The 27,435-nt window shown below is 42.4% G+C and overlaps 2 protein-coding genes across 2 annotated transcripts; both read right to left on the bottom strand.

Moving 5' to 3' along the window:
• On the bottom strand, positions 1–1,922 carry LOC107524802 (gamma-crystallin C-like). Its single transcript, XM_016196864.2, is given in 3 exon segments — positions 1–200; positions 203–272; positions 1,632–1,922. Coding segments are annotated over 3 exon segments (561 nt in total).
• A 63-nt stretch (positions 1,923–1,985) lies between these two features.
• Positions 1,986–16,437, bottom strand: C8H2orf80 (chromosome 8 C2orf80 homolog). The gene is made up of 8 exons (XM_087819976.1): positions 16,382–16,437; positions 14,532–14,613; positions 12,601–12,683; positions 10,818–10,905; positions 10,349–10,420; positions 4,988–5,075; positions 4,583–4,704; positions 1,986–2,057 (listed from the first exon to the last, which is right to left on the bottom strand). The coding sequence occupies exons 1-8, from the start codon at positions 16,420–16,422 to the stop codon at positions 1,986–1,988; spliced, it is 648 nt and encodes a 215-aa protein (XP_087676102.1). The 5' UTR covers positions 16,423–16,437.
• Positions 16,438–27,435: the final 10,998 nt, after the last annotated feature.

Below are 27,435 nucleotides of genomic sequence, written 5' to 3'. Positions count from 1 at the left end.
TTAGTATAAATCCACCGCCCTCCGCAAAGAGCCAGCCTTAGCACCCACGGCTCCCCAGTCCTGGCAGTGCCTGTTCTCTTGGGGCCTCAGCAGGTACTGGCGTCCTTGGTAGCCGGGCCTCTCGCAGAGGACCCCGCAGCCCTCCAGCATGTGGAGGGAGCGGCCCTCACTCCGCTGGAAGCGGTCCTGGAGGCAGTTCAGTCCTCGCTCGGCTCCACCACGAGGCCTGTGTGGTCCTTTCTGTCATACAGCCGCAGCCGATGGGAGCCCGTCTGCGCAGTCCACAGACAGAAGGAGCCCAAGAGGCACCCAAACCACAGATGAGCTTGGTGGGTTGGGCCATGGGATTGTCCACGTCAAACGTGAGACTCTAAGATTGCTGTGAGTGCTGTGTATGGGTCTGTGTCCTACCCACATGCACAAATACTTGCATGCTTGTTTTCTATTTCTTATCTAGGAGGGTCATTTTTAAGAGATTCAAAGTCTGGGTTAGAATCTATTGAGAGCTCAAATATCTTGTATTCCTAACTCCCAATTACCGAATTCGTTGACTCCTACGTGTTAAACCAATATTTGGGGGGAAAATATATTTTGACTAATATTCATTTCCTTTTTTTTTAATCTTCACCTGAGGAGTGAGGATATTTTTTTCTACTGATTTTTAGAGAGAGTGGGAGAGGGGAGAAGGGAGAGGAGAGAGAAAAACATCAGTGCGAGAGAGACACAGCAATCGGTTGCCTCCCACATGAGCCCCTTCTGGGGGTGGGGATGGAACCTGCAACACAGATTGACTAGTATTCTTGTAATATAAATATTATCTCCCAATTTGTATGCATATAAATTTACCACTAAAGTAGGATTTGAAAAAGCACATATTTTAGTGAAAATTGGTTTAAATAGTCACTTGAGATCACAATTCAACTGATCTTCCAAATTAAGAACAATCACTTTTCCCACAGTTGGGCTTTACCTTTGCATAGCCTATACTAACAAAGAGTTTTCCACTTTTACTAGTCCATAGTGGAAACTATTTCGTTCACTAGCAATTCCTTTACTATAGGTATAAGTTAATTTGTCAGAAACACTGCCTCCTTATGTCCAACTAATTTCCCATTTGCAAGTTTTGTTTTATATCCCACTATGTTATTACATTTGTTGCAGTCAACTTTTAATTGACCTATTGGCAGCAAAAATTAAAAAGAAAACGGACTCTTTCCCTAAATGAATTCTCCCCTATATTCTGTGCTGTTTCTGTGCAGCGTATATCTACACAAAACAAGCAAGTATCTAGAACCCACTTAATCCTGGGGTGCTTTTTTAAAAAAAAATCTTTATTGATTTCAGAGAGAGGAAGGGAGAGGGAGAGAGAGAGAGAAACATCAGTGATGAGAGAGTCATTGATCGGCTGCCTCCTGCACGCCCCCGACTGGGGATCGAGCCCGCGACCCGGGCATGTGCCCTGACTGGGAATCGAACCACCAACTCCTGGATCATAGGTAGATGCTCAGCCGCTGAGCCACACCGGCCGGGCTCCTGGGGTGCTTCTAAAGGAAAACCACCTTCACCCTAGCCCCCCTCAATAATACTGTGAGGCCCCTCAGGCAGCGCGATCGCCATCTAGCCACACTCACTTGGGGGATGAGCTGGCAGGAGCCCACCGAGTCGCTGAGGCCCAGCCACTGCTGGGGGTCGGGGTGGTCGCCGCGCCGCAGGAAGCACTGGTGGCCCTGGTAGTTGGGGTGCTCATAGAGCATCCAGCAGCCGCTGTCCACGCGGATGGAGGCGCAGCGGCTGAAGCAGGGCTGCAGGTTGGCGTGGTCGCCGCTGCACTCGTAGCGGCGGCCCTGGAAGCCGCGGTCCTCGTAGAAGGTGATCTGTAGTGGAAAACAGGGTGACAGCAGGCAGTCGGCTGGGAGGTACATCCTCACACAGAAGATGCTCAACAGACATGGCACAGCGCCCGGGTTGGCTCACCTTTCCTGTGGTCATTGCCAGCGGATCAGCATCCAGTGTGATGGGGACAAAGGTGGCAGTTGGTATACATAGCAGGACGGCTGCTGTGCTGGCAAGAACAGGACAAAAGGGGCCTGGAGATGGTGCGTGAGGGGATTTCTATGTTCTCTCTTTTTTTTTCATTTGGGATTATGGGGCAGGGGGCTCTCATTCTCTCTGGCATTTTGGACTTGTCCCTGCTAGCTCCAGTGAAAGTAATTGAAGTCAGCAGAGCCAGTATGACCTTGGAGACAAAGGGTGTCACTTCTCGTCCTATGCAGCTCTCTAGAAATGCACTACATGCCCATCACACTGATGCTGATGATATTTTACTAAAAGAAAGCCTACACCATTTTTCTTATAATGCTTTATTGAAATGATTTTAAATGTTTCCATATGACAACATAGTAAAGGCAATCAATGATAGATTAATTTTATTTTGGATTGAAACTAAGGAAAACTGCCTCCTACTCCACCACCTTGCAATATTCAGTGCTAAACATTTGTAAAATGTGCTAAAAGCCAGCCTGCTCTGACATAGAAATACTATATATTCTTGGAATTCTCCAACCGACAGTCTTCTACTCACAATGAAGTAGCATAAGATACACGCATTTTTAAAACCTAAATGTAGTTATATATGATTCTAAAGAAGAATGCTCAACATCCAAAAATAACACTTCAATGCACTTTGCATCAAAGCTCACTGTAAAGGAAAACATGCTGGCAAGAGTTGCAGTTTTGAGATGATGTTTCTTTTCCTCTCCCAGGGACTTTATTATGAAGTCCCATGGTGCAATTCCAAGTTTCTAAGTGACCTGCAGAATAAAAAGATGATTTTGAAATCAAGCATGTCAATTCAAAATGGACATAGACATTAGCTTTCAATCTATAGGGAGTTAAGGTCAAATATCAGAGGCTAAGTTATTGACGAAGATGGGTTCAAATGAATGTAGGTACAAAAGAATCTCCATGGAACTGTTCTGAGACATTTGGAAATTGAGTTATATTTTTCAACTAAATACAATATATGATCCCAATTGGATCCTATACAGAAGGAAAAATGTTTTAAAAAAACCATTATTGGGTCAACTGAAAAAACTTGTATATAGATGGTAGATTATTTGCTAGATTTTCTGAGGTTGATAACTATACTGTGGTTAATTAAGAGAAAGACTTTGTTCTTAGGCAGTACACACGGAAGTATATAGGGGTAAAATGATATGATGATGTAACTTCAAATGGATTAGAAAAAAATTATATATCTATGTACAAAGAGCTAGAGAGACAGGAACAGAGGAAGAGAGGGAGGCAGAGAGAAAAAATGATACAGCTAATGGAGCAAAACATCAGCAATTGGTGAATCTGAGTAATATGAAGGTTCTGTGTAGTATTCTTGCAACTTTTCTCTAAGCTCAAAATTATTTCCAGAGAAATGAAATAATAAAAGTAATACTTTGTTTGACTGACCATACCCAAACGAAATTATTTCTTAATAACTCACCTAAGTTATTGAATGGAGAAACCAGTTTTTAAATCTAGCTGTCTGACTCCAGAGTCCACACTCTTAACCGCAATAATATGCTGTTTTCTGGTTCTTTAGGATGATCTTGTCCATTCCAAATTCATTTCCTAGAACTCTGCCGGATATTGACACTTTCCCAGGGTATGGTGTCGTTCACACCCATTTTGATTAATAAATGATCTACTAATACTAATGCAGTATAAAAAAAATATTTAGAACTGGTTGCCAGAATACCTGGATTTTTAACAAATAATTTCTCCATTTCCCTTACTTTATGAAGAAATTCAGTGGCTGGAAATATATAGAAAATTCTGAATAAGGCATCATTTCATCTTGAGGTTATAGAATTGTTTATCAGCTAAAATACATGATATAATATCCACAAGCTATAAAGGAAAAGACTAAGAAGCTCAAATATATAAAATGAAAAACTTCTTCAAACAATAAACTGTGCAAGTTTATTTTTCATGCATTTATAAAATAATTATTTCTTTAATAAAAATATTTGTTGCTTTTAATTTATTCCTTGGTTATTTCTAACAAATTAGTAGTAAGCATACATGAATAGCAGTATTTCAATACCACAAAAACATTACCAGTGGTTATATCTAAGGAGTAGGAAAGGGGTATGGGGCAGAGGGGTTCTTTTACTTATAATGTTTGTATCGTATGAAATTTTTACTATAAACATGTACACACTTATTTGAACCCACAGAATAACAGCTGATTAACTTGTGAATAATATTTCTCAAACACTGAAAGATAATAATGGTTAATATTTATTTAGGGTTCGCTCTGTGCAAGCACTGTTCTAAGCTCTTAACATGCATAATCTCAGGTTATCATCCGGACAGCCTTAAGAAGTCCTATCATTATTTTTCCCATTTTGCAGAATAGAAAACTAAGGAACAGAGAGGCTAAGTCACTTGCCTGAAGTCAGATGGTAAGTAGTAAGCTTTAGATTCAAACCCAGAGCATCTAATTCCAAAGGCCAGACTACAATATAAGTAAAGTACTCCCCAACATCTCGTATCATTTTGGTCCAGTTTTTGTTTTTAGACCTACTTTGTTCTTTGGCTGTCTGTCCAAAGATACATTTTTTGATGATTTCTGTTCTGTGGCATTTACTTCCCTTGTAGAGCTGCTGGTGGCGTTTTTATTCATTGTTCCCCTTCTTAACTTGACACCTAGAGACACACGTAGGAAACATATCTGTACAAAAAAACCTTTAAAAAAGTAAGTCCATCCACAGTTTTAAATCTTTCCCTTCATGAGTGCTTTGCTCCCATTAACAAACGGTCCAAAAGTAAGACTTCCCTGATTTCAATAACAGAGGGAAATCGAGCCATATGTTCTCCCAGTTCTTTTAATTCAACCAGAGAGATGTTATTCCCATAACAACTTTGACCTTACTTTGTGAGTTCCCCCCGATTTAAATTTCTCTAAGCGGATGGGAGTAAACAGGCTTACTCTGCTTGCGGGCATACTCTGCTGCTTTGGGTGCTGTTAACATAGCAAAAGGGTGCAAGGAGAGGCGGAAAGGTGGAGCTCGGGGAACCTGCAAGGAAAACAGTCCTCCTTTGAAAAGCTGCACACACTCGGAGCTGTTAACACCTGCTACTTATGGCACTGGGCCTGTTTGCCCAGCCACAGGCCTTAGACGTGACTAACAGTCCACCGCGGGGCTCGTGTTTCATTGTCAAGCACGTTCACACACTGTCTTCGCTCCACTTGGTTCCTCTTGCCTTCAGTACGCTTTCACACACTGATAGCTCTTCGAATAGTTCCCTTCACCTAGAATAGCTATTTCCTCCTTTTCCGCCTGGAGGCTCTGACTTTCCTTATAGGCTGCGACCTGTCCTTTGAGATCTAGCTCAGATGTCACCTTTTCTGGGGAACTTGCCCGGTGTGTCCACACCTTCACTCTCCCATACTGGCCTCCTGACCCCCACCCCACTCCAGCAGGATTATCGACGCTCTCATCTGGGAACTCAAGGCGTGTTGTCACGTAGAACAAACCCCGAGTGTTACAGCTATAATCCGCTGTCTGCTGCACTACACTGGAAACGTCTTCAAGGCTAGAACTGTCCATTCATTCATTCACCAAGTTTTCAGTGAGCACCAACTATGGCCAGTCTCTGTTTTTGGAGCTGAGTGAGGAGAGAAAAATAATAAACTATTAGACAACCAGGGTAATTATACATCATGATAAGTTTAATAAATACACTAAACGAGATGATGTGCTGGGGGAGGGACTGGACAGCCACTACTTCAGACAGAATGGACAGAGAAAGCCTCTGGAAGGATGCAGTGTTTCAGCTGAGGCTTGCAGGAGGCTCGGCAGCCAGCCATGGGAAGAGCTGGAGACAAGTGTTCCAGGCAAAGGGAATAAGAATGTCTTCTTGGAATAAGCTTGCACTTTCCAGACACAGAAAGGAAGCCCGTGTGTAGCTAGAGCATAGTGAAAAGGGGGAAGCTTGGAGGTGAGGTTGAAGAAGGAGGCATGACCCAGACCATGTGGCTCCTTGTGGGTCCTGGTATGGAGCTGTGCACTGAAACTGATCCCAGGGTGCAATGGAAGCCGTTGAAATATTTCTAAGCAATAGTGTTACAAGGTTTGGTTCAGGTTTTTAAAAAGATCACTCTGGCTGCTATGTGAGAACGGATTGATGTATGGAAGGAGGGAGGCTGGTTAACTAATTTAACCTTTTATCTCTAGTGCCTTAAAAGTGCCTAGCACATAGTAGGCACTCAAATGTTATTGACTAGTTGCACTATGATTCTAGTCAAGGCAACAGTAGTTAACAGCATGGACTTTTATGTCAAACTGGCTGTATCGGAATGCAGGCTGCTTGTTTGTTCATGTCACAATAATAACACTGGTACCTACCTTATAGAATTGTGGTAGGGATGAAAGAATTAGCATATGTAAAATATTTAGAATAGTGTTGGGCACGTGGTACAATACAGTAGCTTTAAAATGAACACTTATTATTATTTATATTTATCATCATCATTTCTCTCCCTGACGCCGTTCTCTCTCTTGTATAGAGTTACCCACGGCAACAACTTGGCCACCCCACCAGTTCCTTTACGGGACCCTGCCTCACCTACCAGCAAAAGGTGGGGTGCAGTTATTGCAGACAAATAACTCATCAAAGCCAGGAGGCCTGAAGTGATTAACATCCCACTGCAAGATCGACAATTTTCTGCTTTCTCATGGATAGAGATTCGGGTTTTCTATTTACAGGAGTAAATATTTTATATCCAAGGAGTAAAGTTGACCACACTATTATTTTTATGCATTTCATCAACAGGATACCCTTGCATGATGTGTAACTGAGGCAACACCAAGGGACACGGACAACAAAACAAACACTTATTTTTAGATTTCCAGGTCAGTAGAAAAGTTTCTGCTCTAACTTGATCATCCTGACTCTTAATGCTCACACTCCTAATGCCCAAGTTCCCACAAAATTGGTATCCCTTTGAAGTAGGTGGAAATTTCCACAGGGATTTGAACTCTAAGACAATTGTGTGGTTTATATATAGGTGGAGTATATGGGGGGGGCTTTAAAGAAAGGGACTGCATTTATATACTGTTTTGCAGTTTTCAGCAGGAGTGACTGATCACAAACCTGGAAGACGCCTGTGTCCTGACAGTTCTGTGGGACTGTGGTACCAGCCCTGGTCTGTTCACCTCCAGGCTCCTTTTAGCTAAGAGGTAAACTTCTGTTTTTGACTATCACTATGGGGGTTTGGTTGTATCATACAGAAACCATGTAACAAACAATAAATGAGGATGTGTTCTTTTTATTGACACAAAAGTCTAGAGCCACCTCAGCAGGGGCACTTCTATGTTTGACCTCAGTCTTTTATCCAAATGGCAAAAATATTTATTGAGCATTTACTTCATACCCAGTGTTGTAAAGAATTAAACATAAGCATAAACTATGGCTTCTAACCTCAAAAGCACATAATCTTTTCAGAAAGATGACCCTAAAACACAGAAAGTAATTAAAAGGAGGCTTTACATAAGTATAAGGCAATTATGGCTATAATAATAGCTCTTTAGGAAAATGCATGCATGGGCAGATATATTTATCATATGTTGTTTTCGTTGCCTTGTCCAGTTGTTTGTTTTGTGGTTAGACACTTATATAACCAATGAAGCGCTCCCCTTGCTAAGTCTAGTCATACATCGTTCTTGACGCACTTCTGCACTTAGAAGATGCAAGACTGATGCTTTTCACACTCCAGTTGCTCTACTTACTGGGGCAGGTGGAACCCGAAGGTGTCAAAGGTCACTTCCAGCTCCAATATTTTATGAGCTCTGATAATCTGATGACTCGTGCAAGGGGGAGCAGGTGGGGATGTGTAAAAGCCTGCCTTCCCTTTCTCCCTCTTTCTCCATCAAAGAGAGCTGAAGAATATTTTCACTGCTTGCTTTATTTGTTGAAGGGAGACCCATGCTCTTTCCTCTTCAGTTTAAAACCGAGTAGGGCAGTTTATATTTATCTGAAGCCACTTGTATAAACCTCACTTACGTGAGGCCCTCAGTTGACTTCTATGGGTCCAAGGTCCTCTGCAGAAAAATGGCTCCCTAGCAGGAGAAAAACCTGAAGCTAATAAAGTTGGTGAACAACACTGGGCCCATGATGTCTTTCTGTCACCAGGTGGCAGCAAACAGTCCCAAAGAAAGCCATCTAGCCCATGCACAGTACCCACATTGTATCATGTGGGCAGTTCTAGCGAGGGCCAGAAATTCTACATAATCTGATTAATAGTCAGCAGGGCTTTAAAGTTGTGCTTGAGAATTTTAGCTGTTGCTTAGGAGACATTTTATCCAAAGGAATCAAAGGTCATCAGATATATGCTGCAATTAGAGAGGGCATTTGGCAATAAGTGTTTTGTTTTTAGCAACCCATCTCCTAGTTAAATTTTTTGAAATTATTAAGCTCCAAGGACTGTTTTCAAATAGCTCCTACAATTTACAATATTTGAAGTGCTATATTTCCATTGAGAGGTTCTGTGAATTTCTTACTTAAGATGTGGAGGAGGTCCCTCAGTGGACCTGATGTGCCCACAAGAGAAAGGTCTGAGCAAGGAGGAGCTTGGGAGGCCCACAGCAGAGATGATCCTCAGAATCTTATATTTGTAGCTCAAGTCATATCATACCTTTTGTGATATTTCATTGTTTAAAATAGGCAAAGATTATATGATGTTAATAATATGCATGGATGCTCAATGAGCTATTTAATTTTTGAACTTTTAGAACAGGGTTTCTCAACCAGCTGTGATTTTGTCTCTTAGGAGACATTCAGCAAAGTCAGGAGACCTTTTTGGTTGTCACAATTGGGGGGGCAGGGGGGATGCTGGTATCTAATGGGTAGAGGATCTCCCAGAGATGCTGCTAAACATTCCACAAGGCCAGCCCCTGACTCCACCCTCTACACATACAACAGAGAATTATGTGGTTTAAAATGTTGAGAAACCCTGATTTAGTGGAAAAGAGAGGAAATCAGATACGCAGCTCTCAAATATCAGAGCCTTAACTATAACTAGTATTTTGAGGTTACCAGGTGCCAAGCACTAAGGGCTTTCCTGGCAGAAACTCACTTCATTTCCTACAGCAAACCCATTTTCTTGTCCCTCATTTTACAAAGAAATCAAGGCTGACCGAGCTGAGAAGACTTGCCTGGGATTTTTCTGCTTTTAGCTGGAGAAACTGGGGTTCAAACCCTGGCAGTCCGGCTTTAGAGTCCTCGTGCTGAAACCGTTATACAAACTTTCACATGCAAATCAATAAATGAGCCAACACTCATCTCCTGAATCAATGAGCAAATGCAGGCCTTTGAAGGAAAGTCCCTCCGTGAGGATATTATCTGTTTCCCTTCAGAGCCGGTCATTCTGCAGTCTATGTGCGCATCTGGGCTTTTTATTGTTGGTCACTGATTGTGAGGACAGAGACTGTGTATAACCAAATAGAGAAGGTGCTGATTAAAGGCTCTTTCAGACACCCATGTTTGTAAACCTTTTTGACTGATCATCGGGCCAAGCCCAGAGGGGTTCACAGTGCCATCTCCTCCAGGATATGATTGTCCGTATTTGCCCTCTGGCCACATTAGTTGAGACCAACAGATCAAACACCTGACCTAGACCTCCCCCAGGCACCAGAAGATAAGGGGGAGAAAACACAGTGATGGGAAACAGAGGGGTTTGGAGACCAGATATTTATGTTTGTGTTGGGGAGGGGGAGATGAGAGGAAGAGGAAAGGAGGGCAGCCTGAGAGGGAGAAGGCAGGAGGAGACAAGCAGGAACGAAGCAGTATGGTTTGCTTGGATCTCCAAGAAACCCAAAGAGCTGGCTTTATTACAAGCCAGGAATAGTTTGGTCTCTGAACAGTATTAGCGTTGGGGTGGCCAAGGTGGAATGTCAGCCCCAATGTGAGGTATAAGAACCTGGTTCTAGATGTTACAGTACATTGTGTGTGAAGAGCACTTGGACTTACCAGGTCTGCATTACAAAAGGGAAGTAAGAAATTCCGTTCATCAGAAACCTAGGCAGAATCTAGACTCTAAGCCTGGCGCTCTGTTCTCTGCTTCTACTCAGCCTTACGCCACATAGGTTTGTTATTACGAGTACAGTCCTCCACCTAAGGAAAGCATTTTACTTACATACATTGCCCAAGTAAGAGATGGCTACATCTGGTTTGGTACATTTTGATTTAAAATTGCTATTTTATTTCTAAAAATATAACATTATAAATGCATCAAATAAAAAATTCTCTCTAAAAATTCCTTATATTGATAGTCTCAGGTCACCCTTACCTTGGTAGCACCAGAATTGGCAGAAGAATCGGCTCCATAAATTTTAAAGACTTCCTCAATTGGGATGCTGTTCTGTTAAACAACAACAACTACAAATGTATTACCATATCAGGCTTTTCTTTTAGTACAAAACAAAACTGTTATAGCTCCCGTATGTCTAGTACTGTGCCTGTGTGACATGGGCACTAAATAAACAAGTTCTGAATAAATTGATAAATCAGAAAAATGCAGAATCCAGTTATTTATGCATTTCATTCTAGGTTGTTTTTGCCCCTTAAATAAATGTTTTCACAATACAATATAGAAGTCAAAGTCTTTTTATTATATCTTAAAAAATGAAACATTTAATATTAGTAAATCTTAAACATTTACAAGCATTTGTTGAAAAAGAAAATAATATGCATTAATATAAAAATGTGCATAGAAAATGTAACATCTTCATATGTGCAAATAGTGTTCTTTCCCTTACCATTAAGATTCCAGCATAAGATGATAAAATCATTGCTTCTCTTTCTCTGTGGTTTGGATATATGGGTCTGCCCCAAAATGGCCTTTTCCTAAGGGGGAATGTGAATAAATAAGAATGGAGGGTTTATTCTTATTGTTTTTAACACCTGCTAAGGTTGTGATAATGATTCATAAGTAGTGTCCAATGGCCACGTGCTATGCACTTGTTCACAAAATTGATATAATTAATCTGCCATCAGTAAAGTACATACTTTGCTTTTTTTTTACGTGAAAAAAGGTAGACATTTGATGGAACCCGGGGGGGGGGGGGGGGGGGGGCAGCGCTATGTGGTTTATAGCTTTTATTTATTTACTTATCTTTATTTTATTTTTTAATATATCTTTATTGATTTCAGAGAGAGGAAGTGAGAAGAAGAGACAGAGATAGAAACACCAATGATGAGAGAGTCATTGATCGAGCCCGCAACCCGGGCATGTGCCCTGACCGGGAATCGAACCCCGATCGCCTGGATCCTAGGTCGACGCTCAACCGCTGAGCTACGCCTGGCCGGGCTTAATTTTATTTTTTGTTGTTGGTAATCCTCACACAAGGATATATTTTTTTCATTGATATTTTAGAGAGGGTGAAAGGGAGGGAAGCAGGAGAGAGAAAGAGAGAGAGAGAAAAAATGTGAGAGTGACACACCAATTGGTTGCATCCCACATGCATCCAGACTGGGGTCGGGGGACCAATCCACAACCCAGGTAGGTGCCCTTGACCAGAATCGAACCCGAGACTCTTCGGTCCGCAGGCTGACATTCTAACCACTGAGCCGAGCCAGCCAGGGCTTTACCTTTATTTTTAGTGTTGAGACTATTACAGATGCCCCATTCCCCTCCCTTGCCTGCCTCCACCCAACCACACTTTGCATCTTCTTACAGTGCTGATGAATTTGCCCTCATTTATCCATGTTTTCACGGCATCAAACATTGACTGGTCACTATGGTGGATAATTATGGATTTGCCAACCAGGATCCTTTCCCTTTTTGTGGCAATTTGCTTGGGGGAACTGCCTTACCCCACTGTAAGCCTATGTGCTTCAAGGGGAGCTGACAATACCCCCGGATTCCAAAGACTGGAAACACACTGTGGGCTCCATCCCCCACTCCACCCTGACAAGTCAGGGTAAACAGAGCTATTGAGACACAATTCTGTGCTTTTTAAAAACCCATTCTCCCCTGGACTGAATTCTGCAATAAAGTAGGCTGAAACTAAGAATAGTGTCTACCCAGAGGAAATAGTCAAGAGGCAGATCTTGATGATATGGTTTGAGTTTTGAATTAAGTCCTGCCTCGGGCAGATCTACCCGTGGATTTTCAAACACAGAAGCAATAAATCTCCTCCCCCTCCTTTTTTTTCTCCTTTGCTTAAGTCTGTTCAAAAGGAATTTTTCTGCTTATTATAACTACACCCTAACTGATAGGGCCATTCAGGACCAGGTGTGTGTCCTAAGGCCGTGGAACAGACGAAGGCCTCCGGAATAAGCTATTCAATTCTGGTCTCATTAGTTTCATGTTCTTACCAACTGAGTGTGTCTGCCTGGCACACCTGGAGAAAATGCCAATAACCCTGGAAAGGATATTATTCTACGAGTCAGACAGCTTAACACAGGTTTCTAGTTGGAGAGGTATACTCTCCGGCAGTGTTTTCGAATCAGAGTGCTCAAAGTGGAAGGCACTAGGTAGGACTTCCTTTTTCATTTCTCACAGTCGCACATTACAAAACAAAAACTATTTCAACTTACACTTTCTCCCACTCCAGCCAAGTTAAGTCTTCTGGGCAATCCAGCCATTGCAAAGCGACACTGATGGCCAAGTCGTAGTGTGCCTGGAAGCGGGAAGCACAGAGGGCAACGGAGCAGCTTAGACACCGGCCACAGCACTCCCCAGACCCAGGGACAGTGGCGCTGCTAAGCCTGTTCTACAACGGTGAGGATCGTCAGCTCGGGCAGACATCATTAGAGATCTACAGGCATTAGCTTTACTCCCACTGGAGCAGTTTTATCTGGTTTGTGTGGACCAAAAAAGAAAGGACAGAGCCTTAGAAAGAATACTAAATTGGGAATCGGGGAATCGGGGCTCACATCTAGGTATGGCCAACAACTTGTGGTATATCCTTAGGTGAGCAATTGATCTCTGGGCCTCAGTGTAATTCTTTTTCTCCCTTTTTTTCCTTATTATTTTATTTTATATTTTTCCATCACCATTTATCCCCCTTATACCCTCTTCCACCTTCACCCACCCTCCCTACCCCCCACAATCACCACACTGCTGTCCCTGTCCATGAGTAATCTTTCTCTTTTTTCCACTTTTGTTCAATTCCTCCAGACCCCAGACCCCACCCCCTTAAAAATTTAAAATAGAGAGAGGTGAAGGTGGAAGGAGAGGGATCCAGAGAACAACTTCTAATTCTATGAGTAGAATGACAGAAATGTGCTCCCAGGGGCACTGGCAAAGTGGTGTGTCCACCGGGGGAATCCTGGGAGGCTTCAGAGAGGAGGCTTCAGCAGAACTGGGCTTAAAGGATGAGGAGAATTTCTGGAGGTAAAGAAGGACCTAAGAGGTGAGGGGCCAGCATGAGCAAAGGACTGAGGTAGACCTGATTAAGATATCTCCTAAGAGTCTCATATAGAAAGGCGAGAACTGATTCCAATGTCCATTGCTACCCTCACCCCCAGAAAAGGGAAGGTCAGTTTGGCTTTTGTATTTTTAGATGCATCTGAGGTTCTGTCTCACTCCCACATTCTCTAAACAATGTAATTATTTCTATGTCTTCCAGGAACTGAACCAAATTCAAAAGTGAATTTTAAAAAGAAGAAAAAGAAAGAAAACCAAATGGACCATGACCAGCTGTTGAAACTTAATCCAAGGACTGATGCATGGACTGGTGGCGCTGGCATCAGTCATTCGAAATGCAAACTCCCAGCCCCACCCCTGGCCTCCTGAATCACAGCGGCCTTGTAATAAGACCTCATTAAAGTTTGAGAAGCAATTATCTAATTGGTTTAATTTCTCCCTCTAACACGTGCACAGAGAAGCACTGCAGAACATCAAGGCTTAACCACTTACTCAGCTCCGGGGAATTCATACGGGGCGAAGGGGAGAGGAGGGAGAGATCCTTTCCTACTCGCGCTAGAGCAGGGAGTGGGTGGCGTAAGAAAGCTGGGGGTGTACTCATTTCTCCTGAATTAGATCTGTACACAGTTTCTTCCTTAACTTACATGAACTTTCATTACATAACGTGAGCCTGCATTTCAACACGAATAATAACAGAAGTTTAGGATTATTCAGTTCTTTGGTTTTCTTTCTCCATTCATGCAAATGGTAAAAAACAAAACAAAAACCCCAAACGGTATTATATTTGAGAACTACACGATAGCTAACTTCGTCCAGAGCCTTTGGACTTTATACGTAATATTTGGCCTTGCACCCATTTTGCGTTTTAATTCTTTCTCACTGCAAATAGCAAAAGCTCCACGACTTTTATTTTCTCACTCCTTTGCTTTCAGTCTAACGAGCTGCAAAGGCCACAGGCGAAGGCTCCGCTGAGAAGGGGGGACAGAGGCCGTTCCCGAGGACCAGGGCTGCCCCGTTGGTTGGGTACGTTAGATCCTGGCTCTGTCCCCTTCATACACATAGAACACAGATGGGACTCGCACCCGCATGCCTTCTTTACCATATCATCTAGAAAGGTGAGTTGCCTTCTTCCTTTTGGGTCAAATTCATTTTCCCGAAGTCTGATGCCAATATAATCTCCCCTTAAAAGCAAGAGAGCAGGATTGAACTATTGGGAACGACACGGGAGCTCAGCCTGCAGAAGAGGGTTCCTGCCCAGGCCCTCCCCCCCCTGCCAAACCCAAGAACAGTCGCTGACGGCTCTGGGAGCCGAGTTCATATTTCCCTCTTTTTATAGAGAGAATTATTTGGCTACTCCATTACCAAAATAACACTATTTTGATTTAAGATGCAGCTCTGCAATGCTGCAGACTTAAACTGTCTAAACATAATGAACTTAAACCACACATGTCTAAAAATTAAACTCACATAGGGGCACAGAATTTATAGGAAAGCAGGGAGTATGATAAATTCCCACGTGCAGTAAAGGTTTCTCAAAAACAAAAGGATTGAGACCCACTGTTCAAAATAAAGATTCCCTTGCTGCTCGTGTTAAACTCAGGCAGAATGTCCAAGGCTGATAAATTTTACATATATGATATTCCATACAGATGTGTTCTTTTGCCCAAAGGCTTTTTCTTGTTAGAATGCAAATACCCTTAGGAGGAGTTATGCATAAAAATATATTAGTAATTCCAGTTTAGTGTATCCTGATCAGCTCCTTCCAGAACAGTGATTTTTGATAAGGTGAGGATAGGATAAGGGCCCTGGAAGGAGAATGGAAGTGGGTGCTATTCTGGGAAAGTCAGGAAGAGGAACTGGATGCAGCATCTCGGGGTCTCTGGGGTCCATCTCCACAAATCTCTCATCTCTTCATAAGGCCACACTCCTGGTTGTCAAGATCTTTGCCACACACTTTGGGCAAGTAATCTTGTGAGGGATGGTCTGTCTCTGCCTTCTAAAACACTTTAGATTCATTAAGCTTAGATTGACAAAAATCCTCAAGTTTTTTCTTTGGAATTCCAAGGTACTTTTTTTAAAGTGCCCTAAATGTATTCTTTGGCTATAAAATTACATTTGTATCACTTTTGAAGTTCCAGCTCTATGTGGAGGTATTGGCATTCCTGATTATCTCTGTTCTTTATTAGTTTGGCCTCCAAACACGTGTGAATTCATACATAGTTTATCCCAGCGTTTCTTAAGGGCTTGTTAAGAGATTATTACCTTAATAGGCTGAGAGAGGCATTTGATGGGGATTGTGATAAGCTTTTTGATGAAAAGGGTATTATTGTGCCTATAATACATATGAAATAGAACATAGCCTTTTCCCCCCTTCTTCGTATGTGGTCTGCTGTTTTCACCAACCTCTTAACAAAATGCCAAGTCAAAGAAAAGCCAGCACAGGAGAAAAAAATTTTCCATAGGGAGAACTTAATATTTTCTTTGTTTAAAAATAAAAGTTCAGATGGCAAGAAAAAGGAGATGAATTATTGAGTTGATGGGACTGACAATAAAAGAGGCAGAGGCTGCAATTTAAATGCTGGGCCCTTGGGCACATTTTTTAGAACTCTCCCCTATATCTTTGTCCAGCAGAGCCCTCTCACAGCACACCCTGCCCAGCACAGGCTGACTGGGCTGTGGCCCCAGGTCTCAGGCTCTGGAAAAGGGATGCCTTGGATGAGCACGCTGCTGGCGGAAACATCCTCCCAAGAGATTCAGCATCTGGCTTTGCACCACATGTGAGGCCTCCTGGGCCGGAGACAGAGGCCAGATCATCTGGCTTTTTTCTGATAGTACACGAATAAAACCTTCCTTAGATGTTTACCTTCCTGCCAATATCAGACCGTCTATGACATGGAACCCACCAAATGCTGAGTATAATAAGTGAAAGTTATTCTCAATCATACTTACAGGAGCTTTTTCATTTCCTTCTTTAGGAGCCTTCTTTCCATGATTAAAGGCTTATCCGGCTGAGCAGGTAGCTGCAGCTTATACTGCACCTGATATCTGTTGCGAAGACACAGCCTCTCTGAGCCTACAAGCTACAGCAGCAAATCAGGGAGAATTTGAGTCAGGGATGATATCACTCCAAATACCAGTCATGGAGTCCCAGGCTCTGGAAGGGATCCGAGAATGTGCAGAGCTCAGGCCTCTTATCCAGCAGGTTCCAGGCCAGAAAGCTGTCTGGAAGCCAGTGCACAGTACCTTGAGTTTATCTGACACTTATTCCTTCCTTGTTTTTTCAACATTCATCATTTACTTACCCTTGCAATGAGCTAGCAGGTAAAACAGACATGGCTTGTATAGCAGCAGATGAAACTATTTGGGGAGAACCACCAAACGTGGATGGTTTGTGATCTGAATATTTTTGAGCTCTATGCACATTCAACCTAGCAACTCCCAGTGAATTCACCCCGGTGCAGCGGCTCACAATAGAGTTTTCTATAGAAGCCATATTCAACTTCTTATGGCCTTGAAAGAACAAGCGGTTATGGCAAATGTGAGGCCATGTCTTCAGTTCCTACCTCAACATTGAACCAGAAATTGGAGTTCAGGTGATGGCGTCAAAGGGTTCTGAAGTCACAAAAAGAAGCTTACCAAAAAATTATCACTATCGAGTGGGGTGCCCAGGGAGCAGTATAAATGGCATATCAGTTATAGCTGCAATGTTTTATTTCTTAAAAAAGATTTAAAGTGAATTGTGTTGATTAATGTAATGTGTCAACTTGGCTGGGCCATTGTGCTCAGATATTCAGTCAAACATTCTGAGTGTTTCTATGAAAGTGTTTTATGGATATTAACATTTAACTCAGTGGACTTCAGTAAAGCAGATTACTCTCCATTATGTGGGTGGGCCTCATTCAATCAGTTGAAGGCCTTAAAAACACAAAGGCTGACCTCTCCCAAGCAAGAAGGAATTTTGCCCGCAGACTGCCTTTGGACCTGAGTTGCAACTCTTCCTTGAGTCTCCAGCCTGCCAGCCTAACCCCATCAGATTTTGGACTGGCCAAGCCTCCACAATCATGTTAGCCAATTCCTTAAACTAAATCTCTATGTATATATATATACATCCTGTTGGTTCTGTTTCTCTGGAGAACCCTGTCTAATCCACAAATATAATAAAAATGTTAACTTTGTTGACTCTGGGATTATAAATTTATGGATGTTCATTATATTATATTCTGTACTTTTGAAATTATGCATATATGTTTTTAAATCATTACTCTAAAAATGGTTGGGAAAAAACTTTAGAAACCTTTTTTAAAAATTGTAGCATATAAATGTGGTAGGTGTTTAGATAGCAGTTAGACAGACATGAGCAGAGGAAGGAGGACCGGCCAGGTACAGAAATTCACCAGGCCAGAGAGCCCCAGGTGCCTAGCAATGGGCAAAACTGGGAAAACAAGGACCTCACCCCCAGGGTAACCTTTCCTCTCCTAGCATATTGCTAGTCATGCAGTTTAGATCCCCTGACCTTTCATATCACTGATCATTTGGCTTGAACCCTCCCCTGACCTCTCCTCCTCTGGCATGTTGTTAGTCATGTGGGTTAGGTCCGTTAGAGGGGGAACAAACGACGGGGCTGAAGAATAGCCCTTAATCATTAAGCCCCCAGCACAATGAGGTTCTGACCCGCATCAGATACACCTAGGCCTCAGTTGTGTTTCATCTCCAGGCCCAGAAAAGCAGCAAAACGAGACAAGTGACGAAGTGGCTACCTCAGGACTAGCTGCACTGATTAATGACTCACCCTGCCCTGGTGCCAACCAATCAGTAGAGACCATGATCCTGAAAGAACATATCTGGAAAACTGATGAATATACTCTTGGGATCCTTCCATAAGGCCTCCAGATAAACACCCTCGAGACAGAGGACCCAGTGCAACTCTCTCTATGGAGCACATCCATGCCTTTCCCCACTCCCTTTCCCCAGCTGCATTTTCCTTGTTTCTCTCTTTTACCTAGCTCCAAGGCCCGTTCTTTTTCCTTTGTATCTTGTTTCCTGAGCCCATTTCTTCTACAGCTCACTTATTCTACCTCTGTTACTTTCTAAATATATTTTCTCTTATAGTTTGAGTCTTGGCTCTGAATTCTTTCCTAGCCGGTACTCAAGTACCGAGGTTGCTGAACCAAGATCCAATTCTGGTGCAGTTTGGCTGCTAATATAAACATTAAGCTTCATTTGATTCAGCACTTCTATAATAAGCAGAAGAGAAACAGAATGCCACTGATTTATTTATTTATTTGTTTTAAATATATCTTTATTGATTTCAGAGAGAGGAAAGGAGAAGGAGAGAGAGAGATAGAAACATCAATGATGAGAGAGTCACTGATCTGCTGCCTCCCGCATGCCCCCGACTGGGGATGGAGCCCGCAACCCGGGCATGTGCCCTGACCAGGAATCGAAACCCAATCGCCTGGATCCTAGGTCGACGCTCAACCACTGAGCTGCAACTGGCTGGGCAGAATGCCACTGATTTAAATGAATTCTTTACCAGACCAATTTAATTATTTTAGCCCATTCTTGCTGTTGCTACATCTGCCTCAGATGGGATATGGGAAAGGTGAAGGGGGAAAGAAAGGAGCATTCCATTGGAAGTAAGTTAATAATTAAGATAGTAATATGTACTCTGCAGGAGAGTAAATCCAGAGAGGATACCGCAAGCCAGAGAGGTGGCCTCATGACCTAGAGAAAAAAAAGCTCTAGACATGGGATGGCCAGATGCTGGGCTATAGTGTCTCCTGCACCATTGACTGGTGTGGCCATGGCCAAGCCTCTTGGCTCTTCTGCACCCCAGCCTTAGGTGTTTTCTAAAAAATGATGAGCCTGGTTAACATCACCAAGAGCACCTCTTGCCCTAATATTATACAACTCCACAAAGGCTAGCATGTATTACCATTCTTTTAATTAAGTTGAAAAACATTTGTTGGTAGAACACTTGTCCTACCTCAGTTGCTTGACTGGTGGCAGTGGTGGTGTGTGTGTGTGGAAGGGGAGCTCACTTAACTTCTATGCCTTTTTAAAAAGCAAAAGACTTAGTATTTGTTTTAACTCCCCCCTCCCCCCTTTTTTTGTCATTCTGAGCCAGTCCTTTGAATTTCAGACTTACAAATTATAGGTTTGCATCTTCTGGTGCTGTGATAGCTTCTACTTAGACCTACCTTCCTTCCCCCCTACCGTTAATGTGGCATAATATGCAAAGGTTTAAATCTTTAAAATATGAGCATTTCCCGCCCCCACAGCACTGGGCTGGAGGTTCTGAGACCCTGGGAGACTACCAACTAGCTGTGTCATGTTGGGTAAGTGAACTCTCCTCTCTGTGTTTTGTGTTTCCTGTAAAAGAAGCATTGAATGGTTGGAGAGGTCCCTTCCAGCTGTCAAGTTCAGTGACTGACATGCACTGAGTAGCTACTCTTGGTTGAAAGAGGGCCATTTGTAGAGACTCTATTCAGCTTAGATTTGAATTCACCCTTCTTTTCTGTCTATGGAGCTTTAACAGGAACAAGACTGGCTGGAAATACACACAAAAGAGCTACTGGAAAGATGTCAGGGGTCTCAGGCATTAGCTATTTCATTAAAACCAACCCCCCAGAAGGCACAGCCCCCATATTCTATAGGAATATCATGCCCTGAAGAACATCTGCACACTCCCTTCAGGCCTCCCTCTGCACCCCTACGGGTCTCAGACTTTCTGTTAGGTGCCCAGCTCTTAACAAATTCCTTTCAGAATCTCTCACCAACCCCAACCAGAGACCGATTCCTGTGCTTTTGTTCTCTCCCTGCTTCTAGAGGCATGCTTGAGCATCTGCTCAGGCTGGTGCTCACAGACGGCAGGAAAGCAGAGGCTTTTTTTGCAGTTGCTAGGAAACGGTGAATGAATGAAAATAATTTTGTTTTTTAAATACACCCCCAATCCCCCAACTAGGAAGGGAAAAAGTCATATATTTGGGACAGGATTGTGATCCTAACTTGGAGTTCACATATATATTTTTTATTTTATTTTATTTATTTATTTATTTATTTATTTATTTATTTATTTATTTACCTGAGTATGTTTCAGTTTACCATCTAAATGATTAATCAGAAAGCAAAAAGGATATGAGAAATCCACCTCCCGCAGGGTTTTTTATAGCACTTGGCTGCAGACCCAGGAGTCACCTGGCTGAGCAAGGATTTCTGGGGAAGCCAGTGAACTTCTGACCCCACACTTAAAGTGCCCCCAAGCATTTAGGGTGATTCTACTTGATGACCATAGGCACAGAACCATCACCTTGGTGCAAGCAACCCCTGCTCAGGTGCTTGCCTTCCCATCATAAACACTTCCTTTCTTGCTTAAATCTTGCTGGTGGTTTCGGTTGCTCTTAGAATGAGGTCTAGACTCTTAACCATAGCCTGTAAGTGAGTCTCCTCCATGCCCCTAGACAGAGGCAGTGTGTTATTCTGGCCCATCTAGGCCTGGGTGTCTGTTATTAATGCCACTTCAGCTTCATTTCCACTTCTCTCCATCCACCAAATCTCTTGGTGACCTGATATCTCAGGTGTTCTATGAGTGACAGCAAAACTCCCGATTTGAATTTTTATAGGTGAGTTGTTCACTTCACACTGAATTTATATTGCACCCAGAAGGTTCCATCTAGGTTTTGTTGAGCCTGAAGTTTATACAATTTGAATTTCATACGATTTAAGAAAAAGAATGAAAAATTGTGAACACAAAATTGAAAGTTTGCTTAGAACCATTAATCACCACAAGTTATAAATTTTAAAGAGCTAACAAATACAATGAACATTAAAAATGTAGAAAAAGCCCAGTATCATTATTAACAGGTTGACACATCCTAAAATTCTTTTTTTCTTGCATACTCTGATTACCTCTTAACATGACAAAGATTTTGTAATGTTATTTTCTATAGAGATATTGGAAAGACAATTCAGCCTTTCCTTGTGGCTGTACATGATTTATTTTAAATTATAAATAAATATTAGAATAAACTAATAGTATTTTTCAGTTTGCTGACTGTGTTGGTGACGCCTCCTCTGTATTTTCCACAAGTTCCTGTTCAAAATTTGCTCCTTGCCCAAAGGCAACCCCTGAGAAAGTTAGCCTTGACCTTGTTAGGCTTGCTCACCCCTGCCTCCCCAGCCCGCCACCCAGCTGAGGCTGTTGCAGCTGGTAACTCAGCCAAGTACTCACCCATTGACTCCAGTGCTTCCCTCCTTTGGAGTCCCCCATTATGTGACCACTTCCCACCTCCGGGGTCACTGCTTGCCAGCTCTCTCTTTTCACCCCTTATTCCCTTGGCTAAGTCCTGGTTGTCAAGGACTTACTCAAATAATACCTGTGAGTTGGATGGCGCTGAAGGGCATTTTGTGCAGTGAAAAAAGCCAATCTCAAAAGGTTACATATCTTATGATTCCATTTATATAACATTCTTGAAATGATAAAACAATAAAGATGGAGAACAGGTGAGTAGTTGTCAGGGAAACGGGTATGGGAATAGAGAGGGTGGGTATGACTACAGAGGGATAACACATGGGAGTCCCTTTGTGGGACAGTTTTGTATGATGATTGCGGTGGTGATTACATGTATCTTACTTAATATGGAATCATGTTGCACAGAATCAAATTGCACAGAACACACACATACACATGCACACACACAAATGAGTGCATGTAAAACAATAAATTCTTGGTCTAGTTAATAGTATTGTACAAATGTGAATTTCTGGTTATGATACTGGTCTACAGTTATATTGATCTCTCTTACTATATTAGCAGCTTCCTGTTAGTCTATAATTAACTCAAAGTAAATTTTGTTTTGTTTTTTAAAAGGTGATACAGCTTTTACTTGCTCTTAGGATGCTTGCTTTTGGAGACCAACTGTGATGCAATAAAGAAGTCCAAGCCACATGAGGAGGTCATGTGTGGGGTTCACATGGGTGCCACCTGGGTTCCAGCCAACAGATATATGAGGAAACATTCACGATGACTCCAGCCATAGCCATTGTCTGACTGCAACTGCATGGGAGACCCCAGTGAGAATCACTACCCGAGAACTGCCTAGCTGAGCCCAGTGTCTAGAACAGTGAGAGGTAACAATAAAGTAATTATTGTTGCTTAAAGCCCTTACGTTTTGAAATAATTCATTATGCAGCAACAGATGACCGGAGCACCGTCAATGTGATCTGGGTACCTCTGTGCTCTACTTCATGTATGACATGAAAAAAATAATAGAACTGGCACCATAAGGCGCAAGTGTGCAGCAAGCAGTTAAGCAAAGAATCTAGGGCAGTGTTTATATGAGGTTAATAAATGTTAGCACCAATTATTATTATTGATTTTTATTGATTTTTTTTAGAGAGAGGAAGGGAGAGAGAGAAAGAGAAACATCAATGTGAGACAGAAACATCGATCAGTTGCCTCCCACACGCGCCCCAACTGGGGTGGACCCTGAAACCTAGGTATGTGCCCTGACTGGGATTCAAACCTGCAATCTTTTGGTGTAGGGGACAATGCTCCAACCAACTGAGCCACAGTGACCAGGGCAGCTTCAGTTATTATTATTGTGTATCTAAGTTATAATCAAAGGACAAACGAGATATGGAATAGCCCATTTAGCTCTGGGTCAATTCCAAAATGACACCAAATAACTCATCCCTTCTTATCCCCAGAGACTGTGAGTAGAACTTGGCAATAGAGTGACTTCTATATTGAGCACATCCTTGGCTGACCTCTGTCCTCTGGTTTGTCTGTGGGGTAAATGTACACTCTAAATATAAATGATGGTTCTATTAAGTTATCCCTTCCTCCTTCAGAGCCAAAAGTATTTGTGGGTACTAATCTGTTCCTTGCAGTCAAAACATTCTTTTATGGAAAATGTTCGAATAACACTTGAGCTATTTTGGAAGTCTATTGTGTAATACGTAGATAAAAGACATTCTTTTTTTTTTTCTTTTCAGTTTTAGCACAAAGTGTACTGAATGACATTATCTTTAAGGGCCCCTTTCACTGCACCGTTTATTATTATTTTAATTATCCTTTATCACCCTACTCTTCCCTCGAGACCATAGTCATTGTCAGTGTCCCTATGAGTTGGGCCAGCAGACCACCTTTGGAAGAATCAGCAGAAGGGAAGCAGAATTGACTAGAAGGAGCCTGGGGTCCCGACACCACCCTCAGGGAGTCAGAATTTCGCTCAAGGACTAGTGCCTGGTCAGAGACCCAGGGAAGATGCGGCCTGCAGTGGCCTGGCAGGGCAGGGCTGTGCTGCTGCGGAAGCCCTCAGGCAGCGCTGGGAAAACACTTAGAACTTCAGACTTTGGAAAATGCCAAATCCTAACCCTTAGGTTCTGGTCCTTGCCCCTGATCTGCATGTTTTCTTTGGAGGTTGCCTTGGAATCTGGATTCACAATGGCTAACTCAGCCCAGTCAACCTTGTCTGCAATACTTAATCCCTAGACAGAAAGAAACAAGAGAGAAAATTGATGTGTGGGATGGGGGTGGGGATGCTGAGGGGAAAGCAGAGGTCTAAACACACACACACACACACACACACACACAATGGGACAGTTTCTGCATCATCAGTTCGAACTCTGAGTTACCGCAAAACAACACTGAAACATAACCTGGCTCGCTCCGTCTCCCTGCTGCGGCGGTGACATTAGGACAGCATGTTTCCTGATGGACCCTCAAGAAATATTTTTTGGATGAATGCATAGGTTTGGAGTTTCAGGAGTTGAATTTCTCTTAGAATTTTATTCAGTTGTTCATGGGGTGCAAATGATAAAATCTGAAGACCCTTCTTTGCACACAGTCCCTAGTGAGTGCGCTGCTGGGGGAAGAGGGAGACGTGAGCTCTAACTGCTTCCCAGCTTGGAGACGAGCACTAGGAGTAAGTATGTGCGGAGGAAAATCCCATCCCTTGGTGTGTCTTAAGCTTCCTCCTGTGTTCCGCTGGGAGTTTGTGAAGCGGTCACATCAGACCTGCCACTTTTCCAGTAATTGTCTGAGGAAAAGGAACACATATCGCTGAACCAGGTGAGTTAGTCATGCCTGTGCAAAAGGCAGGGATTGAAGCGCTCTACAGATAGAGATGTTGTTTATCTAGCCCTAGCTGTAGGGCATTTGGAGAATGTATTTGTGGAAAATGAGATCCAAGCTAAATCCAAAGAAATTCTGAAAGGCATTTCCATTATAATAGTAAAGACTCATAGAACACAATGACTCAGCATCCAAGCTGTTGGTTCTTAGCACTGGTACAATTTGAGTACCTGATGTAGCTGACTTGTGAGAGAAAGTACCCTCACCTAGAGGTTGTGGGTCTTATGGGACACTGATATCCCAAGAGTGTCAGGATTAGAGGACATGCTCAAATCTGTTGGGTGAAGTGTGTTCAAAGATATAAGAAAAAAAATATCTCCTCATATGAAGAATTTGATCCAGATGGAAAAAACAGATTAAAAACCATGGCTAAGATCCAAGTTGTAGGTTTTCATGGAATAGTACAAGGCATGGTAATTAATTTGCAGGAAAAAACAAGTCACCAGCATGGCATGCAGGCTATCTCAAACAATAAAAATAGAAACATGGTTGGAAAAAAGCTAACTGAATAATTCTAGTGAATGGAGTATTTATAACCAGAAAATATGGAAAATTTTGAACAGGTGAGAGTAGCCCTGCTGGCATGGCTCAGTGGTTGAGTATCGACCTAGGATCCAGGAGATCGAGATTCGATTCTCAGTCAGGGCACATGCCTGGGTTGCGGGCTCGATCCCCAGTGGGGGGCATGCAGAAGGCAGCCGATCAATGACTGATCACTGATGTTTCTCTCTCTCTCCCTCTCCCTTCCTCTCTCTGAAATCAATAAAGATATTTTTAAAAAAATAGGTGAGAGTAGCTTTAGAATATTAGAATTGAAGCTTAGTCTCTGAACATAGAAATAATGCACATGACAAAACAATAGGAAGAGAATAATTCCCATGAAGAAATCAATGAAAGCTTTAAAGCCAATACGTCTAAAAATAAAGTGTCACAGATTCATCAGGTGAGAGAAGGAAGGTTCCAAGAGCCAACTAAAGATCCTCAAGCATCTCTACTCATACTTCTTTGTGTACAATCAAAGTAAAATTACGGGGGCATTTTGAAAAGGTTAAAGACAATGTGACTGGAGTTGGATCCCTTTATCAAAGGTGAACCAAAGGCTCTGCAGGGGGGTACACCAACGCTGGAGAGCAAGCCCCAGGATCTGATCCAGGAGAATGGGTCCTCTGCAATTAGCCCAAAGGATTCAAAACAGATTTCCTAATATATATATTTTTTAATCCTAACCCGAGGGTATTTTTTTCCATTGCTTTTCAGAGAGAGTAGAAGGCGGGGGGGAGGGGGGAGGAGAGAAAAAAACATCATGTGAGAGAGAGACATGGATTGGTTGCCTCCTGCACACACCCTGACCGGGGGGGCCAGGGATTGAGCCTGCCACCAAGGTCCGTGCTCTTGCCCGGAATTGAACCAGGGACACTTCAGTCCACAGGCCGATGCTCTACCCACTAAGCAGAACTGGCTAGGGCTCCTAATATATTTTTAACCTTTTTATTGTAAAATAAAATGGACACAGTAAACCATAGAAAACTAAAAGCAGATATATTCATCTCTCCAGAGGATCAGTGGCTAGTGCTCCTAGCGCTCTAGTACCTTCCTTTGCTTCTCAGATCTGCCCTTTAATGCCAACACCACGTTGTTAGATAAGCCTCCAGTCTCCTGTGGCGGTCTCCCATCACCTTCTGCAGGGCCACTGGTGGTGGGGGTGGGGGTGGGGGTGGGGAGTGGCTCTAATCTGGAAAGGAAGGCAAGGAGGAATTCATTCTATTGGTAGAAAAGGAAGACTGCCTCACTTAAGAAAAGTTAAGTCTTGGCACTGGGCGGCCTAATATACAAGGTAGTACCTTTTCTTCACCCAGTTAACTGCTTGCAAAACACTCTTGTTATAATGCTGACAGGACCCAGCTTGATGCCTTCCCACTGGTGAAATTCAAGGCAATTTGAGCCTCAAAATACATGATAGTGTAACCCATTGGATAAAGCAAGAACTCTTGAATCCATACTAACATGAGTGAATAAATAAATGCAGAGACGGGAAACTTGTTCTCTATAGTAGATTATAAGTATGTAATATAGTTTAAAAATATATAACTATAGAAGGTTTGATGGAGTTATAAAATCGCCAATGGATGCTAAAACATGGGTGAATTTTGATGACAAACAGTATACTTACAGCATCTCCCCACGTTACTTACGTTTACAAAGGGGAAAATAGTGAATTCACAGAAGGCAAAGCAGTTACCACCTCAACCGAATGAGCAAAGCTGACTTCACCAGCATGGAGACAAACCATCATTATAGGTCCTTTCCTCTCCACACTATTATACACTGAGGACACTGAGTCACTTCAATAGTACTTCCTCCAAAAACACGAAACTTGAAATCCAATTGCAAAGAAACATCAGACAAACCCAAGTTGAGGGACTTGTTAAATTTCCTTATTTTGATAATTGTCTTATGGTTATATAAGAGAATGTCCTTAGGAAATATATACCGGATTACTTAGGGATAAAGGGCACAATGTCTTCAGATTACTCTGAAAGGGTCCAAGGAAAAAAAGGCTGTGTATGTGTGTGTGGAGAGGAAGACAGGAAATTATATAACAACTGGTGCAAAAGGTAAACACTGATAAAGAATTTCTCCATCCTACTCTTACAATTTTTCTGTATATTTGAAATAACATTAAATGTTATGGACAATGCTACAATGTTTGCTAAATTTACCCCTTTCAGAGTCTGAGATACCATCCAAATTCAGTTGTTCAGGTTTCTTGTTCCAGAGGAGTTAGCAATTTGGGTGCTACACTCTCCCTAATATTAAAAATAGGAACAATGAAATAAACCCTCTAATAGAGAAGTGATAAAAGTAC

Source organism: Miniopterus natalensis, chromosome 8 (assembly GCF_054644295.1).
Source record: "Miniopterus natalensis isolate mMinNat1 chromosome 8, mMinNat1.hap1, whole genome shotgun sequence".
NCBI lineage: Eukaryota > Metazoa > Chordata > Mammalia > Chiroptera > Miniopteridae > Miniopterus > Miniopterus natalensis.
This window is presented reverse-complemented; position numbering and strand designations above follow the sequence as displayed.

Excerpts from the sequence above, each read along its gene's own strand:
- C8H2orf80 (XM_087819976.1), bottom strand. The coding sequence starts at position 16,422 with ATGGAAAGAAGGCTCCTAAAGAAGGAAATGAAAAAGCTCCT. Across the intron at positions 14,614-16,381 it reads AAGGAAATGAAAAAGCTCCT|GGGAGATTATATTGGCATCA; the intron begins GTAAGTATGATT and ends CTTGCTTTTAAG. Across the intron at positions 5,076-10,348 it reads CCAATTCTGGTGCTACCAAG|GTTCCCCGAGCTCCACCTTT; the intron begins GTAAGGGTGACC and ends TTTTCCTTGCAG.